The sequence below is a fragment of the Pagrus major genome, chromosome 2 (genome assembly GCF_040436345.1).
Source record: "Pagrus major chromosome 2, Pma_NU_1.0".
NCBI lineage: Eukaryota > Metazoa > Chordata > Actinopteri > Spariformes > Sparidae > Pagrus > Pagrus major.
Genome location: NC_133216.1, coordinates 6426983 through 6445220, shown reverse-complemented (window position 1 = coordinate 6445220; position 18238 = coordinate 6426983). Strand labels below are relative to the sequence as shown.

At 40.9% G+C, this 18238-nt stretch overlaps 1 protein-coding gene across 6 annotated transcripts in view; it reads left to right on the top strand.

The window, feature by feature from the left end:
- Window positions 1–18238, top strand: part of tenm4 (teneurin transmembrane protein 4) — a 122617-nt gene that overhangs the window by 45641 nt on the left and 58738 nt on the right. For 4 of the 6 annotated variants that reach the window (XM_073487177.1, XM_073487167.1, XM_073487158.1 and 1 more), the window contains 7 exons: window positions 941–1069; window positions 3644–3858; window positions 4933–5143; window positions 9276–9377; window positions 10083–10277; window positions 11832–12032; window positions 15842–16027. In XM_073487177.1, coding sequence (XP_073343278.1) covers window positions 941–1069; window positions 3644–3858; window positions 4933–5143; window positions 9276–9377; window positions 10083–10277; window positions 11832–12032; window positions 15842–16027 — 1239 coding nt within the window. Of the gene's footprint in view, window positions 1–940; window positions 1106–2065; window positions 2072–3643; window positions 3859–4932; window positions 5144–9275; window positions 9378–10082; window positions 10278–11831; window positions 12033–15841; window positions 16028–18238 lie in introns of all 6 variants that reach the window. The other 2 variants (XM_073487142.1, XM_073487134.1) reach the window with 2 other exon arrangements.

The window sequence follows — 18238 nt, the reverse complement described above, 5'->3', positions numbered from 1 at the left end:
GTAAGACTCTTAGATCTTTATGTCCTACTATTAAACCAGTTTTTTTTCTATGTAGTTGTCTGAACAGTCACTAAAAGGCTTATTGGTGACATGGAGAAGTTCATGCTCTTATAAAAAGAAAAACATGGCAACACATTTGAAGAAAACAGCATTGAAAGAACTGGAGAGGTCTTAGGCCAGCTACGGTTTAAAACTGTCAGATAATTTCACTCTTTATAATTGAATTGTATGGTTATTTACTTGAGGAGCTTAAAAGAACCAACAAACCAATAAAATAGCTATATTGAGTTTCTGGGCCTTTTCTGCTGACTGTTGACTTCCAAGGTGGCTTTTGCCTTGCTAAGCTCGTCTTGTCCATTCTCTTATTGGTGATCTGTCACGGTCAGCCCCTCCTCCTCTGTCCTGCACTCTGCTGCAATTGTTCCAGAGGACATTTCTTTTGTCGACCTTGTAAAATATCAGCATGCTTCATCCGCTGTGTTCGCATTGAAACACCCGTTGTGTCTCCCTGCTGATGCGTTTTTTGTTCCTTTTGTCCCCTAGTTTTGCAGGGGAATGGTAGGGTAATGGGGTTGGAAAAATGACGGCACTGGGGATGGACCATGCCGTTGTTGGTGTGGTGAGACAGATGTTGTCCCATGAGGTCAGGATAGCATTCATCTTGTGATCGTACTACTCAGCACTTTTTGAAAAATGCCATTAACCATTAATCCATGTATTGTTCTTTCTTTATCCTTTGGAATTCACTTCCTGTTCCTCCATCTCACAGCTGCCACCTTTGGATAATTACGAGAAAAAAAAAAGTTCCTTGAGAATCGTGGGGTTTACTTTGTACTTAATTCAAAGTATAATTTATTTATGATTTTTTGTTACGATAAAAAGCATTAATCTAATCTTAACATAAATCAATTCTGATGCTGCCCTGTGTTTGATATTTCAGCCATGCACCTTTTTGGATTAAACTGGCACCTGCAGCCCATGCAGAGACAGATGTACCAGCTGTCAGAGGACAATACAAGTGGCCTACCTTTTCCTACTGATCTGAGCTTGCCACCACTTGGCAACACAGGCTTGGAAATACCTGACCGCAAGGGAAAAGATGACAGTAAGTGCATTTTTTTAATTAAATTCACATAATCCACATCTTCTGTTTTTTTTGTTTTCCAAATAATACTTAACTTACTACATGAAGTTTTTAACAGGTTATGAAACAGTGTCAGTTTATTTCTGATACCTCTATATGACCTACATAAGCACCCGAGACCAACAGAGAGAAGATTGGCTATTTCTATATAGTTATTCTTATGCCTGTCACCAGGTTGGAAATCAGAACATTAGTAGGCAATGTAGTTAACTTTAGCTTTCTCAACCAGATTGCTATTACTGAGCAATGGAATCTGTTGTGCCCATACAGTTGTTGTCCACAGGGGCCGCCAGAATCAACGACAAAATGGAAGCTCTTTGTAGCTGCTTTAAATAAACTAACCTAAATGCAACTGATTTTTTTCTCAGGATTATTTGTGGGACTCTGTAATTCACTCTTGCACCCTTTTCAGAGAACAAGACTGCACAAGAAAAAAAGTTTTTCAAATCTTAAAGTTTGCAGATGACATTTTGGAGCTCAAGCAAGTTTGTTATTATTTTGTCATCCAGTTTCACATTGTGTTCGCATGTCTCCATGGTATGCAAAGAGATCTGCATTGTAATCCTATGAAAGTTGTTGTAAGTGGGAAAGTGTTATTTGTTCCTGGAGGGAGAAAATGGGACAGCTTAAGGGACGGAGTATCCAGGGGCTGGAGGGGGATTAGCCACTCTGTCCTCTTCAGAACGGATGTGATCCTTTCATCTCCTCGTCTGGGCTGCCTTTCCTGGCAGCCAAAGAAAGCATGTGCTCACCCCACGGTACCAACTGCTCGACTCGAGGAAAGTTTTCTCTGTTCCATTCTCGAACAAATGGGCCCAGATTTAACCATGTGATTTGCCACTGACAGACTACAATAGGTAGAAGATGGGGTCATTACCATATAGATGAATCCAGGAGTTGTCTTTTTCATTTACCAGACAGCAGAAAGTGTGTTTAGCTAACAACAAGCACGGCTACAGCTGAGCTTAGACCCCTGCATGGCAGCCGTTGCTGATAGGAAATCAATAGCCATGGTTTTCTAAATAAGTCTCATTCTGCAGTGCTGTCACCAGAAACAATGATGAGTTATCTAATGTTTTATCAAGGTGATGCAGATGTGTACCGTGTTAAAATTCAGTGTGGCTCCCTTTTGGAGTCTTGTCCTTCCATCAAAGCATTATGCTGTAGTTTAGCTTGCAGTACAACAACCATTTATTTAACCATGAGGCCCATTATCACTGGTCTCGGCTTATGATTTATTTAAACAGCCTGATGAGTACACCATTAATGTGCTGCATAAATACAAACACACCCCAACATGTGGAAAATGAGCCTGTGTGTTGTAGCATTATGTAAAGCCCAGATCTGGGAGACAGGGAGTGTGTCCTGTCTGCTCTGATAAAACCCATTGCCACTGATGGACTTTTTAGAAGACGGCCATCTGCTGTGCCGCGTGTAACCTAAAGCCGAATCTGCCACCAAGTCCTGGAGGTAGTTTGTATGGACGTCTGCTTTAGTAGACATCGCTGCTGAAATTAGCTCATCTACATGGGCAAACAGATGTTGCCATTTCCACGGAGTCCAATATAAGGTGTATTATAGAGCATATGGACCATTTTTGGCAGTGGATGTGCTAGTACCTGAGTGGGTACTAGCATTAGAGATCCCTCTCAACTATAATTCTAATTTTCATTTTATTACTTTTACTTTAATTGTAACTGTATTTTATCACAGTACTGAAGCAGTTGGTATTTTCTCCATCTGTTCTTGTTCTGCCTTTTAAATCATGTTTTAACAACTTTTCATCAATTTACTTTGATGAGAGATTTATGAAATGTCTACAGCTCATAATAAAACAACAAACGTAACATGTTTTAGCCAGGTTGGTTTGGTTATGTATGGGTGTTGCAGTTTGGGATGCATATGCGCCACAGTTCTCATTCCCTGCCCCACCTCATTCCCTGCAGCAGCGACACACTCCCAAACTGCTCGTTTGGCTTTGTCTGTCAACCCGCTATTTAGTCCATTAATTAATACATGTTTCCTGGCTTCAACCTCCTCTACCACTGCCGTGATCTCATCATCCAAAAATTTAGATTTTCTCTTTTGGACCATGGCTACTCCTGACTGAACCCTAATTTTTGCTGGCATTATATTCTTTATAAATGAGTCCCCAGGTATTGAAGCATATTTCATCACTTCATTTTAAACAGGATTTTTTTCATTTGTCATTTCAGAAGACAAAACACTTCAGGATATAACTAGAATTCTGTTTGAGGATCAGACTGATATTCAATCAAATGATTCTTACTTTTGCACCCTCTCTTCCACTGGAATTGGGACTGGAATAGCTGGCAATGGTCATCCATAACATTTTTTTTTCCCCAGCTGTCAGGGATGTGATTGAATATCTGTGATATGGTCAGACTATCATGCTTCAGCAGACTGACTCCCTCTGCCCTCCACATGCTGGATTAATGGTGTGATCTCTTTGACCGATTTACTTTGTGTGCAATGCAGGCAAATTGGACAGCTTGTTCCCTGATGACAGCTATATAGATATGGGGGAGATTGACGTGGGGCGCAAGGTCGCGCAGCAGATTCCTCCCGGTATCTTCTGGAGGTCCCAGGTCTTCATTGATCATCCCATGTACCTGAAGTTTAATGTGTCCCTGAGCAAAGATGCCTTAGTGGGAATCTATGGAAGGAGAGGCCTACCTCCGTCACACACACAGGTGGGAAACATTTGATTGTCACTGACACCCATTCATTTGTTACTACACTTTATTTATTGTATTCTGTTGTGCTTATTAGTTGCATGAAAAGAGGCAATAGTAAATTGTAAATATGAGACTGTGAAACAATTTACAATCATGTCTGCATAACATAAGGATTCAGATTCTTTTTCCATTCTTCCTCTTCCATGGAATATAAATCAGGATATTGTTTAAAAAAATCTATCTAACCGTGTATGAGTGTGTCAGGAATACAAACCAATTCATAAATCTCTCTATTGTATTATGAATCACTTTCTTTGTTGCAGAAAGGATTTATAGCAAATTTCTTCCAGGTTCAATATCATCAATGAATCACACAAAGATAGGGGGCTCAGGGGCCAAAAAAGGGAGATTTTTCTTTGCACTAATTTCCCATCTATGTGCAGCACTGAATCAGATATATCATGTTATTAATCATATCTGACTGCTTGGTTCACAGAGTTTAGATTTCCACTGTAAATGCAACTGCAGTTCAACAAATTCTTCATAGCATAATTTTTGTTTTCATTAGTGTCCAATGTGATTTATTTTCCAGTCAAAAGATCATTTTTGTCTCTCTCCTCTATTTTTACTTCAAAAGAAATAATCTAGAGTGGAGTTTTCGTGCTGTGACTGATTACACATAGAGTGGCAGATGAATCAAGATTCCCTTCCTTATGTAGATGAAAATGAAATGCCGTCTCATTGGTATTCATTGAGTCACTTCTAATATGAAGCAAATCGTTGCAGATGTTATTTGGTAAACACTAGCTTTAAAAATGTTTCTCCAGCTTCCCTTTTTTGACTTTAATAGTTTTAAACATGACTTTTCATATAAGATACTGTATATGGACTATGAAATGATCAGAGCCCATCCAACCTCGATGTGCCAAGACTTACTCAAGCTCCTCTGGAATGATGAGTTATTCATGCAGACCAAATGATGCTCTGCTATAAAGAGGGCTGAAAGCACTCAAGTCTCATGTGTCACTCTAATGGCGTGTCTGCGGTCCATCTATCAGTCTTTCTCACTTTCTGTGTGTCTGTCTGCAGTTTGACTTTGTGGAGCTTTTGGATGGGCGGCGGCTCCTGGCCCAAGACATCCACGGTCTGGAGGGGCCTGTGGCTATGCAGCGGAGCTTGGTACCCATCACCACACACGACACGGGTTTTATCCAGTACATGGACTCGGGCATTTGGCACCTGGCCATCTACAACGATGGCAAAGAAACTGAAACTGTCTCGTTCCTTACAACCGCCATAGGTGAGTGCCCTGGGCATGACCTGCTGCTGAAAACCTGTAATAGCAATCCATATAATCCCTGTAATACCAACTAGCAGAACTCTACAGCAAACAGGCCAGGATTGGGGCATGAGTCAGAGGCAGTTTTAGGCAAATTTTGATAGCAAAGGAAAGTGCAGGTTAATCAAGGTGAAGATGAATATTACAAAAATCAGGACGTCAGTGCTATCCTGCCATGCCCCTGAGTAGGGCATTGAGAGATCATAATATCCTCATTACCCTGAGTGTCTTCCGAGCGAATCAGGGGTCCAGCTTCTGGGAACCATTTGCATACAATTCAAAGTATGATTGTACCCTCCTGCTAGTGCCATTTTTGATCATGATTTGCTCCAATTTCCATCTACTTTCCATATATCAAAGTGAGAAAGAGATTTCTCCCCTATGACTAACTCTGTATGGCGCACGGCTGTGTTTCAGACATACGTCCTTCTTTGTTGAGGTGATTTTGTTTTGTACGTTCCTTTTTGTTCTCCCTAAAGCGCCTTTGATTAGCAGTGGTGTATCACGCAAGGTGTGAGAGGGCCTGAGGTGTCGACTTTCACAGGGATGGCAGCTGGGAGCTGTTCTCACATGCTCTTTAATTAAAAGCTCCTGGGCCAGAGTCCATCTGTGACAGGGGCTGTGCCAGGCAGCAGATCGATGAGAAGCTGTCCTCAACGCCAATGTAACACCAAGTGGAGACAGGCAAGAGATGCCCCCCTTGCTGTGCCAACAACAGCTGTAATTCAATACTTAATATATGGTATGATCTGACACAAGGAAGGGGAGTCAGGGCAGCCTGTTTACTTTTGCTTATTTCTTCTTGACTGGGTGTGCATGAAAGCCTCCTGTGGTTTGCGTCAGAGAAAACACAACTCGATAAGGTTTTCTGTGCAACGAATGGGGATAGGATGGGGTGGGGCAGAGTTAGTCAGAGCTAGAATTCTGACTCTGTTCATTTGTATCAGAGCTGATCTGCCCACAGGAGCTCAGAGGGAGGCATAGGGGCCCTTTCTAAAATGGGTCACCGGTTAAGTGCCCTTCAGCAGAAATTGAATCTCACCAACTGCCTGAATTGTATTGAGCCGTGCAGGGATAGAGTTGACCTTCAAATAGCAAAGCTCAGGCATAGAAATATATGTGAACAATATCAAGAACAGGCACGTCAAAAGACACATGCTGCATTGTTTATTTGACACTAACAGTTAAATTATTTTAGTGACAGTGCTGGTAGGAAAAATGTCTTATTTTACCATCAGTGCCACATCTCATGCTCTTCCCTTGTATTAAATGAAAGGTTTGCTTGTTGCACATAGCCATGTCATAATACATCTAGGTGGACAGAGTGCTCCTGTCTTTAATCTGGGCTGCTCCTCATTACTTGGCTCCATGGCAATGTGAAATGTGTCCTACTGAATGTTTTGTATCACAGCCCTCTGGAGCATGAAGCCATTTGTCCCTGCTGCCTGGTGCCAGACATGCTTCAACCCAGATACAGCTTCCTATACAGGGGAGGAAAGCAAAGGGAGGCAAAGACCTAGCACCAATGTCTTACTCTATATCCTGTCTCACTCTATAGCAAGGCTTTCTCTCTATACCGCCCATCATTCAAAGGTGCTGAGCATCTTCTAAGAGCATGGCAAGGCGCTGATTAAACCTGACTACTGCACGCTACTCTGTCCTCACAGACTGGAGAGACTCACACAATAGTTAGCTCCCCTGATATGAAGGGTAATGAATTTCAATGAAGCTCTGCTTGAATCCATGATTTATGCGTTGGCCTATGTCGAGTGTGTGGCTAAGAGATATTCATGGCCTCCCCGCCTGCTCTCAGAGGAAACAGAGGCAATACACATGGGGAGTGCATAGTCTGCTGAACTGCGTCAGCATTCAGAACAGGAGCACTGCAGTTTGAGATTACTCAATTAAACATGTTCGATTTGACGGTTTGTTGTTCACCAGATGAATAGATAAAGATAAGATAACCCTGATCAGAGCCACAGCAATGTAGAATACCTAAACAATAAATTACAACCCTGCCTAGTTTGTGTTTTTTGTCCCGATATACATGAACTGCAAGGAATCTCTCCTGCATAATTGTACTTCTGGGAGGAATTTAACATGGCCACCCCAACCCAATACACACCATAGCTTTGAGCGAAAGGCCCAGGCTTCCTACTTTAGGTTGATGTTCTTGTTGGAAGCCATCAAAACCCCACCAAAATGCTGATTTGCCTCCACCGCCCCAGAGGATAGTCTCCCCTGCATCCCCCCACTAACCCAACATGGCAAAAGCCTGCAGCACTGAAAACATCAGCAGCGTTTCTCTGCTCCCTGCCTACCCCTCTCTCTTTTCACTCCATCTCTGGTCTGCCTCTATCTCTTTCTCCCTCTCTCTCTTTGTCTATTCTCTCTGTCTTGCGTTGCATCCTCAGTGATGATTGACTCTCCAGAGTAAAGGGAAGCTGAATCCATGGCTCACATTTCTAGCCCTTTGTGGAGCACAAGAGATTCTTTGTTCAGTAAGTTTTGCCTCGGAGCTTCTGCTGCCTGAAGGCAATGGACAAGATTGAATATTTTTCAGCACCATTTCAGACTTAATTCAGTGAGCATCATGTTTCCAAATTCTGCTGCTGTCGAGCCGAGCGCCTCAGAGATCAGCGGTCACTCATTTCTAATATAAGCAAGTGTCGCAGAAATAATTATTTTGCCAATTTATTTGATTTATTTGGAGAGATCAATTGAGGAAATGGTGAAGAGTGTTGTGCTGATTGTTTGCATTCAAAATACAAAGCTCTCAGTTTGTTAGGAAACAAAGAAAGATATGGTACTAAGGCCACACAAGGCCATTAGCGTATGATTTTCTCGGAACTTGTAAGGTAAAGAGGGGACTGAAGGCAGTGTTACAGTATTAAAAAAACAGCTATTGTAATGGCTTATAAACAGGTAAACAGAATAGTCACAATAAGAGCCCATAAGTTTCTGCCAGGAGATCTTTATCGCAGCAAATTAATTTCTACATCAGGGTCAACTTGTTTTTAAAATTGAATTTAAATGTTCTGCGGTTTAGAACACTGACACAATAGAAAGTATAGATAGGTTTATTGAATTGTTTTTTTCAAGGTTTGCAATTGTCTTACAAGCTACTCTTTTGTATTTTTTCAGTGACATGGTAAAGGACAGCACAGCATTGTGTCTTACAATTTTTAATAATGCCTGTTCTGTGCACACAGCGAGGCATCTATTAACACCAGTGACTGTGTAGAAAATGCTTTCTGGATCAGTGAATGATTGGAGGTCTGCGATAAAAGCACACACTGTTTGATTTTAGCCCAACTAGATTTAGACAAGGTGCCAAGATGCATTTTTTAATATCCCAGTGCAATTTTCCTTGTTTCATTTTGTTCATTTAATTTTTTGTTATACAGAACTCGTGTACAGGTTGTTTTTTAAAGATCCAACTGAACACAGTTGAACAGTTGAAAGATCACAATAAAGCACAGCTAAAGCCAAATCGTATTAAGCATTATAAATCTACAAAAAAACTTAGATGGACAGAAATGTGCAGTAAAAGACCGGCTAGACTGCAGGTTATTCAGCTGTAGCATTGTGATGAATAGACAGAACAGAAACACAAAATAGTCCGCCTGGCCTATACTCGTTTCTGCAGTTACATTGAGCAGACTGAAAATCTGACCATAGAAGAAAATATGATACAGTAACATTACCCATGGCAGGGGAAATGGAGGTTCCAATGTTGCTGATGCTTCAAATCGCCTGGTTTCAATGTGCCATAAAACTGTCAAATTAGGTCTGTCAAATGAAGCATGTCATTTATCACGTCCAATCCATTTGGAACTTTGCTTTAGAAGGTTTGGTCGAAGCAAAGATGATCAGAACTTGTTTACTCATTTACTGAATTCTCCCATTTGGGTGGAACATTAGTAACACTCAAAAATGTTTTGCAGTGAAAAGGAAATGTTGACAGGATTGAAGCCTGTGCTTATCACTGTCGTTAGCAAAGGGATAATAATCAACCCAGAGAAAATGAGTGGGAGTAAAATTGTATTTCAGACCACATTACTCAGAAAACCTCCTGATTGCTCTCTTGCAGACTCTATTGATGACTGTCCCAGTAACTGCTTTGGAAACGGTGACTGTGTTTCTGGAACCTGCCACTGCTTTTTAGGATTCAAAGGACCTGACTGTGGGCGAGGTGAGTCACACCCTCAGTCATAATGTCTTTATTGATCTACATCATTCAGATAAATAACATTTTAGGGTGCCAACCAAATTATAACAAAGCAATTTCAATATTAGAATTAGTTTCATTATGCTATAGACATTTCTCATTAAATTAAATACTACTACTCCTGATGATTCATTTTTACCTCTGTCTCTCCTAATAAAGATTGTGTTATTGTGTTACATATAAAATAACTCGCATAATTGTGCAGAGAAAATAGCTGTAGATTATAGGACTTAATCTTTTTTTTTTTTTCTTCAATCATTGAAGCCAAGGCTCCACTCATTTTTCACCAAATTAAAAATCTTTAGGCAATGTATTAGAATGATAGTCGTTTGTTTTGGTTGCATCTTTACATATTCTGACACGTGTTATCCATGTTTTGACTGGGACAATATATGACAACCCTTATTCAACTCTTTTTTAGCTTCAACAGCCATTGTGTAGGTATTAGATATTTGTTTTTTTGGTTTTGTTAGAATTTGGGTCACATCTGCAATGGATGCCAAAGTGGAGTTATTTGTGCTGCATATTGTACACCGGAAAGAAAACCTTTTAACATTTTGGTCAAAAGCTCATTGTCAGATTGAGGCTTTAGCACACATTCACTATTCTTTGAAGCTATGGTTGGAGGGGTCCATTCAAATGGATGTATGCTGTCTGCTCTTTTCAAAGCTGCGTGTCCAGTGCTATGCAGTGGGAATGGTCAATATCTTAAAGGTCGCTGCATGTGTCACAGCGGCTGGAAGGGCTCCGAGTGTGACGTTCCCACCAACCAGTGCATTGACATCACATGCAGCAACCATGGGACCTGCATCGTGGGAACCTGTATCTGCAACCCAGGCTACAAAGGGGAAAACTGCGAAGAAGGTGATTGTTTTAATAAGTCATGATAATGTATCCTAAACTTGTAAAGTCCTACATAATATGACTGCTACAACCACCTACTAAGCTTGTTAGTGCTTGACATTTAAAAAGAAAACTCATAATGGGAACGGCTATTAAGTTGATGTGGCTTATTTAACAGTCTATCTTGTAGTAAAGACAGGACACCCTCTATGAAGAGCGTTATAGCCATAACACTTTACACTCTGCATCCTAGGTGACTTTTCCTGTATAAATCATGGATATAAGGCATTACGTTAATCGAAATAGTCCATTTATTGTCTGAATTTCAGACGCAGAATCTGATGTTAATCCATTAGGAACTCCACCTTCATGATGCTGGATAAGGCTTGACCAGATAAGATTGAAGGAGCCATTGTGTTTGTCAGCTCGTGAAGGCTCTCATTTCAAGATGAAAAATGGACCCTGGGAGTTTGATAAATGGGGGTTTGTGACATCCATAGGCCCCTATTCTATTTTGGGTGGAGTGTTAGCCATAAGGAGTGGAGGGGAATGTGGACGAGGGCCCTTTAACATTTTTACCTTTCTTCCGTGCGACCTTCAGCCACAATGATTAATTGCCAGGAGAGAGTTTCTTGTCAGTTAGCCTCTGATCTTTGTGCCTTGTGCCCAAACCATCTGCTAAGAGGCGAGAGATCCTGTTTGTCTTACTATAACGGCCTTTATACCCATTTATGTCATGGTAAAGGGGAGCTGCCATGGCGCGGCCTGCTGCTCTCAGTGGCTAGACATTGCTTCTGCTTGGAGCCCGTTCACCATCTGTGTGTGCCATGCAGATATTGTCTTGTAGAAAGAATGTTATTGTTGTGATTGTACGCTCACACAGCTCTTGTTCCTTACAGCATGAGCACGCATTAAACAATATGTCAAGGGAAGGGATGCTATAGAAACAGGCATTAATTTGATATTTGCATACTAATTGAACTGATACAATGTACACTGATGCAGTGTACAAAAAGGATGCAGCAGAGGGAAGCCAGCGCAAGGCTTCTGTAAACTATAACTGAGCATGCTCTCTTGCCTAGCAAATCTACTGTTGCCCCAGGCTTTTCCTTACTTACCCTTTTTTCTCCTTTACATTCTGTTAATGTGAGTTTTGGCTTTTCCATCTTTGAACTACTCATCATTATGGCTGTGATTCTAGAGAAACATGCTTTTATTAAGGCACCTTCCCTCTTTGGGAGGAATTTTCATTATGAGATGATGGGAAACTGCCAGCAGGAGTGTGGGCAGTACCTGGAGGTTGGTGCCATAAGCCCCAGTGTGAATACAGCCATTTAATTTGGTTGTTTGTAAGTCTTTTCTATGGTTTTAGAGAAAGTGGGCCCCCACACATCATTTTCTGTGTGTTCTTTCTGTACATTCATTGAACATGTGCGAAGCCAGCTGCAGCTGAGCTGTGGCCCACTGCAGTTGTCATTCTACTCAGGCTCAAATAGAATCGCAAGGTTGCTTCTGAAAGAAGGAAACAGCAGGTGACTGGTGTGTCTGACATTGTCTCTTTGGAACCCTTTTTAGTGGACTGCCTGGACCCAACATGCTCAGGCCGAGGGGTATGTGTCCAGGGAGAGTGCCACTGCTTTGTGGGGTGGGGCGGGCCAGGATGTGAGAGCCCCAGGGCGTCCTGCATGGACCAGTGCTCTGGACATGGAGCTTTCCTGGCAGACACCGGAACCTGCAGCTGTGATCCCAGCTGGACAGGCCATGACTGCTCTACAGGTGAGTGCTTCCCTCAGATGAGTGTAAACATGGGCAGAATTCCCTTACACAGATCAGTGCTGATTTAGCTCTGATTACCAAGTTGAAAAAAGTCAGTGCATTCACAGATAACATTGCATAAGTCATGTTGAATTAGCCAAGATTTGTTTGGGTTTTTTTATTTTTTTATTTTTATTTTTTGCAGGGTGCAAATAGCAATTAGCTTATCCTCTTACAGTATGTGCTTATGAACAGCAACCTCTGTGTAAAATGTTATTAAAACCATGGTTACAATTTTGTTTTAGGACATAAACAAGAACGACATACATTATCCACTGAACAGGAAGAACGTCTACTGGACTAACATGCTAACCAGCTAACCCCGGCTCATTGCACCTTAAAAGATAAATGATCATTACAATGGTTAAATGTTACACATTCAAATCAACCATTATATGTAAAACAAAGCATTAATCATGAAGTAAAGAAATAACAAATAACATAATACAGCAGTTGAAGGTTTTAATACAGAAGTTTTATCACAGCTCTGTTCAGATGAAACCTCAGTCTTACCTACAATATATTTGTAGTTATATCACACTTCTCTATACTCTTGACAAATAGTCAAGCCAGTCAGTGAATATTTTAAGAAATATAATTTATTTCCTTTCAATGTTTGCAACATTAGTTTTATCAAAATAAACAGCAACAACATGTAATAACCTTGACATCTCTGTTAGTTCATCTCTGATAACATCTTCGCCTTTTTGTTGGGATTTATTTCACCGCCTGATTCAATATAACTTTGAAAATTGCTTGGCTCCTCACAGAAGTAAACATATCTGATTATGTTAAAAGAGAATGGCTCGTATAAAAGCCTCAATTTTTCACATCAATGATCAGTTGGAGGTCCACAGCGAGCAATCAAACTGTGGTTGATTTTGTTCTAAATGTATTCCTTTTACGAATGGCTTCATCTTCAAATCTCCACATGGTTTGTTGGCAGCCACAGAAAAGAGGGAAACACGCATAGTAGGGGTATTGTCAGAGGCATGATCTAATACAAGTTAATGCTTGAGTTTCTCGAGTTCTGGCTTTCTTCACGTCGACACAAGGCTAACAGCTGATGATAGCTTTTTCTGCTCTGGAGGACTGTTCCGAATGTGTTCATTTTGTCCGTGGGGAATGTTCTCTCTTGGTAGTCAAGAATAGGCTGAGCATAAGATATAGTTTTACAGCTAGAATATACCTTTCTCCAGGCTCTGAGGATGACAAAACTCTGACAGCAGTCTGCCTGCTAAAACGTACCAATAAAGTATTCTACTGAAAAACCTCAGTGAACTTAGGGGTAGATTGTTAAAGAGCTGTCAAATTTAGTTATCTAACATAACTGACTTGCAGTGTTGGCAGATGCAAAAGTTTCAGGAAAAAAGGTGCTTTGTTTTATTTCTTTTTATTGTAAAGCCATCTGAAGATTTTCACAATTTTCCACACATATAAATGCTCACATGACACTGTTTTCATGTTTTAAGGTGATTCTCTGGCAGATAAAAGCTTCAGAAAGCTCTGTTTGAACAGACGTCTGATATTTTGATAATCAGTACATCAGCTCGGTTTTGTTGAGGCTGATACAGTTGCAGCTTTCAGATGCTTTCATTTAACGGCACAATTTGTATGCACACAAAATATTTCTGAAATGAGAGTTTTAATCCTGCAGTCACTTGGATCTCTGAATCCTTTTATATTCCAAGCAGACACAATGACCTATTAGGTAATCCCAGGGATTTTGAGGGAAATGGGCAGTTAGTCTGAGTTTGCCTCGCAGAGAAAAGGCTCTGTAAATGATGATGTGTTGGCTCTTTATCCGCCTTTATCCTGTTCATTGTAGAGCTTTCTGTGGTCTAATACAACACTAAGCTTGGTAGTTTGGTAGCGCAGCTAGCAGCCTATAACCTTGTAGACTGGGGGAAGAAAAAGATGGAAAGCTTTCAATATATCTTTTAAGATTCTTTAATCCCCCACTCCCCCAATTCTTTTAAGTCACAAACTCATTTTCTCATGTGGCTTTGGAACAGTACAACCTGGGTGTGCACGGTTGGAAGTAATACTGTTACAAGCCATAAAACAATGCCTGAGGTTTTATGTCCTTTAATATGTGTGTTTTTATGCCATTTTTGCCATTCTCCCACCCAGAGGAAAGTTTGTTTACACGGTCCTTTAGTGCAAATGGTAACGGCCATCATGGGGATGGGGGTATTTCTCACTGTGGACTCCTCTGGCCACGGATAATGAGGGTTTGCCTGCAGGCTGTAATTGCATCTTTATCACGTTAAAGCCTTTTCCTGTGTTCCAAGTGAACAGTTGTCTCACAGTCAGTTTGAGTCTGTTCTCTCTAAACAGTATGTATTCTGATAATTTGGTATGGTCAGTTGGTGCATTTCTTTTTTCAACATATGTGCTAATGAGATCACTCAAGATGTTCATTATGTTCATTAGCACCTCCTATTTAACTGTGTTAATATTGTCTTCAGAGGACGTAGAAGGCTTAGATCCACGCTTAATAGTTAGAAAATGATTGATGGTTTGTTTGCATGTGTAATGAGTTTTGTTTGTGTGTGTGTGTGTGTTTGTGTATGAGTGTGTTTAAGCAGACATAAGGGCCATTGATTCAAATGCTTCCTGCATACTGTGCCTCTAAATCAAAAGTCAGATGTAAAATTAGCATTTTCATATTTTAACAGAGTGCTGAGCTGTAATTAGCAGGGGAGAGTCATTTTTAAAAAGCTTTTTAAGCTGGTAATGTCATGTTATGGTTTGTGGCTGAAAATACCACTCAAATTTAATTTGTAGCAATGACAAAATAGGCACTGTTAAGGCCGTAATTGACTTATTAAAAGATTTTACCTCCAGTTTGGTCCCCTGTGGTCATATTTGAATTGGCTTGGCTAATAAGCCAGGAATACATGGTTATTGTTCCTCGTTGCCCATACTGCTAAGCCTCTTTTTTTTAGCTAATAAAGAGGTTAACATTTCAATGAGATTCATAATAAATCTGTCACTGTTTAATTTCTTTGAGCTTTCGTCTTGTCATACTCTCCCTAGAGTTCATGAGACGTGGGTAATGTCCCAGGCTCTATCGCAGCCTGTCAGGGAGGTCTTTCAGCTGCCACACAATAGCGCCAGCCAAGCTTTACTGTGGCTCTGTCTCTCAGTCTTCTTCATTGCATGAATGTACTTCCTCCTCTCCTTCACTGCACTTAGGTAGAATTAAAACAGCACATTGGCATCCTTTGTCTTAAATCAATCTGTTGAGCCTTAACTCCAGCCTGAAGCACATAGTAAAGCGTGTGGCAAAGCTGTATGTACAATAAAGGAAATACAGTAACATTTAAAGATTCATTCAAATCTTAGTGCTGATAATTTTTCAATTCCTACAAGAAGTTCCAGCTGTGCATTTTTCCTCTTAACCCCCTTTGTGGCAGAAAGAGTTGAATTTACAAAGAGGAGAAGAGGCAAGGGGAAGAAAAAGTCTGCTAAGGCTGCCACAATCCATGTCTTTTCTTTGTAATGGACTTATTAGATTTGTATTGTCAAAAAGGATTGCCCCTTATGAGGTGCAGGAATTTCTTTTCAGCTGCCATCAGACAAGGTAGTGGAGCGTGGCCGCCTTTCCTTGACAATAACTCCTGGATTTGTCTTTTCTTCACCCTTGTTGCCTTGTCCAACCACCGCCTTGTCTTCCCTTTCCATCTCCACCCCCCTTCCTTCCTTTCTGTCTGTCTTCCCCCACTCTCTTTTTTCGTCTTTTTCTATGTCCCTGTCTCCCACAGAGATTTGTGCAGCGGACTGTGGTGGCCATGGCATTTGTGTGTCGGGCAGCTGCCGCTGTGATGACGGCTGGATGGGCACTGGGTGTGACCAAAGGGCGTGTCACCCTCGCTGCAACGAACATGGCACTTGCAAGGACGGCAAATGTGAATGCAGTCCAGGCTGGAACGGAGAACACTGCACTATTGGTAGGATGAGAAGAAGTGTTGGTTTGGGTGGGGGACTGTGTGTGTATGTCTGTGTGTTTGGGGGGCCAACAAAGGCGTAGGCTGTCTGTCTGCCTGCGTGTGTATGAAGCGCTGGGTGTGTGGGGAAGGGTCCAGTTGGAGAAGAGGGGGGAAAGCATGCTTAATTGAATTTGTGCAACTCGGTAAAGCATGAACAGGTTTACTCAAGGATCTGAGGCTTGCCTTCATGCATTTTAATGTGGGAATGTGCTAAGGTGTCCTTTCATTTAACTCATCCTTTTCCTCATCTATTTATTTGCTCCTTTTTCATTTACTTTCAATTTCAAATGCTGACATGTGAGTTATTGTGAGCAGGTCAACCACTACATTTAGCATTATGTTTATACCAACAATAGTTCCTCTGTAAACTCTTGCAGAAGTTGAGTTTTGAAGACCTTGACTGAATGTCAAGAGGTTTCTTGAAAACCTTGGAGCTGCTGTGTGTTTTGTAGTGCATTTTTTTAATGCTTTAGCAGAGTTTGCCTGCAGTGGCTCGTGGGCTGATAATGTTGGCTCTTTTCATTTTTGTTAAAAAAATAGAGAATAGTTAAGACGTTGAAGAGGCCAACTGAACTGAACTTTATAAAGTGTACATAACACTTTTTTGGAGTTCAGGAAGAGGTGGCATTGATGTTGTGAGCATTGGTTTGTCATAAGGGACAGTAATATTTAAATACTGTTTGAAATGGCCACTGACACAAGGGAGCAATGGAGATATATTTGAGTAATGGTGATTGATGTTCTGACAGTTTTCATTGTTAAGCTGTAACCTAAACTCATTAAGACATGTAGTGTTTTAATGTAGTTAGCTTTATGATATTTGATGTCAAGACTGTCAAGCCGCCTCCAGACATCAGAGGAGACCATCCAGAGGACATGCGATGTGATGCCTGCTTTGCAAGATTACAACTTCATCATTCTGTTCCTGTGTTGCATCAATACTCTTCTCTTCTCTCATTTTCTCTTCTCTTCTCTTCTCTTCTTTGCTCTTCTTTATTATTTATTGGTGAAACGTAAATTACTATATTTACTACTCAAGTTGTGTACTTAAGTATAATGTTCAGATATTTATACTTAAAATACATTACACTTGAATGTTGTAGTGTGTAGTTACTAGGTTGCCCCCAACAAATGTCACATCATCATGATTTTAATTATCATTCCTACATGGCAACCGTAATATCTTTCAAAATAACGGCAGTGGGACTTTTTTTTTTTTACCATATCCTGCAGCCCTAGTGGCAGTCAAATAAAATATTACACACTCTTAATTTAACAGAGGTTAACTACCCAATAGAACAGTATTGTGTTCATACTATTTCAGTTTAAGTGAAAGGTCCACCACAGCTTTGTTGACAGTTGCCACCTAACATGGTAGCTCACTCATTATCATTCTATGATCCAACCACTCAAGCATCAGAGAGGATGTGAGAACACAATGGCCATCTCTTCCCCCTCTGCCAGAGCATTTCAGTGAACAGACATTTGCAACTCCCACACATTTGTATCAATAGGGAGATAGGACAAAAGTTGAGAATTGTCTTATAGGTGAACGCTTTATTCCGTATTCAAGCAGACGAAGATAATTTTTCTCACAGTATTCTCATGCATATCTTGGAGCAGAGCTGCCTGAGTGCCAGAGCATTGACTCAGTCTGTGAATGTTTTATATGCTGGCCTTACATTATTGATGGCCCTTTTATAAGTGCCATATTGAGATCCCCACTCCCTCGACAAGAATATTCCTCAGTGTCATCCATTAAGAAGCCAAAGATCTCAATTTAAATCAATTTTCATTATTGAGAGCTCTGCGTCAGCCCCAAGCCCCATGCTGTGGAGCACAGCAGGTCCAGTGGCCCTGCCATTGCTGAAGCCTCTGGTGACCTCATCGTCTATAGAGGTGTTTCAAGATTAAAAGGACTTTTTGTTGAACATCCTGACCTGCACGGTATTGCTGGAAAGATTTAAGGGTGGTAATATGTGCATCAATCACTTTGCTTTTGAAAGACTCCCCTGAGATATTCTGCCGATCCCGGCAGTTGATAAACGGGGACAGATTGAAATGTTCTTTCGGAACATATCACTATTTATCCTCTCTCTCACTCTTTACTTATTTCTCTCTATTTCTCTCTGTCTCTGTCTCTCATTCTCTTTCTCTGTGTTCCACAACCCC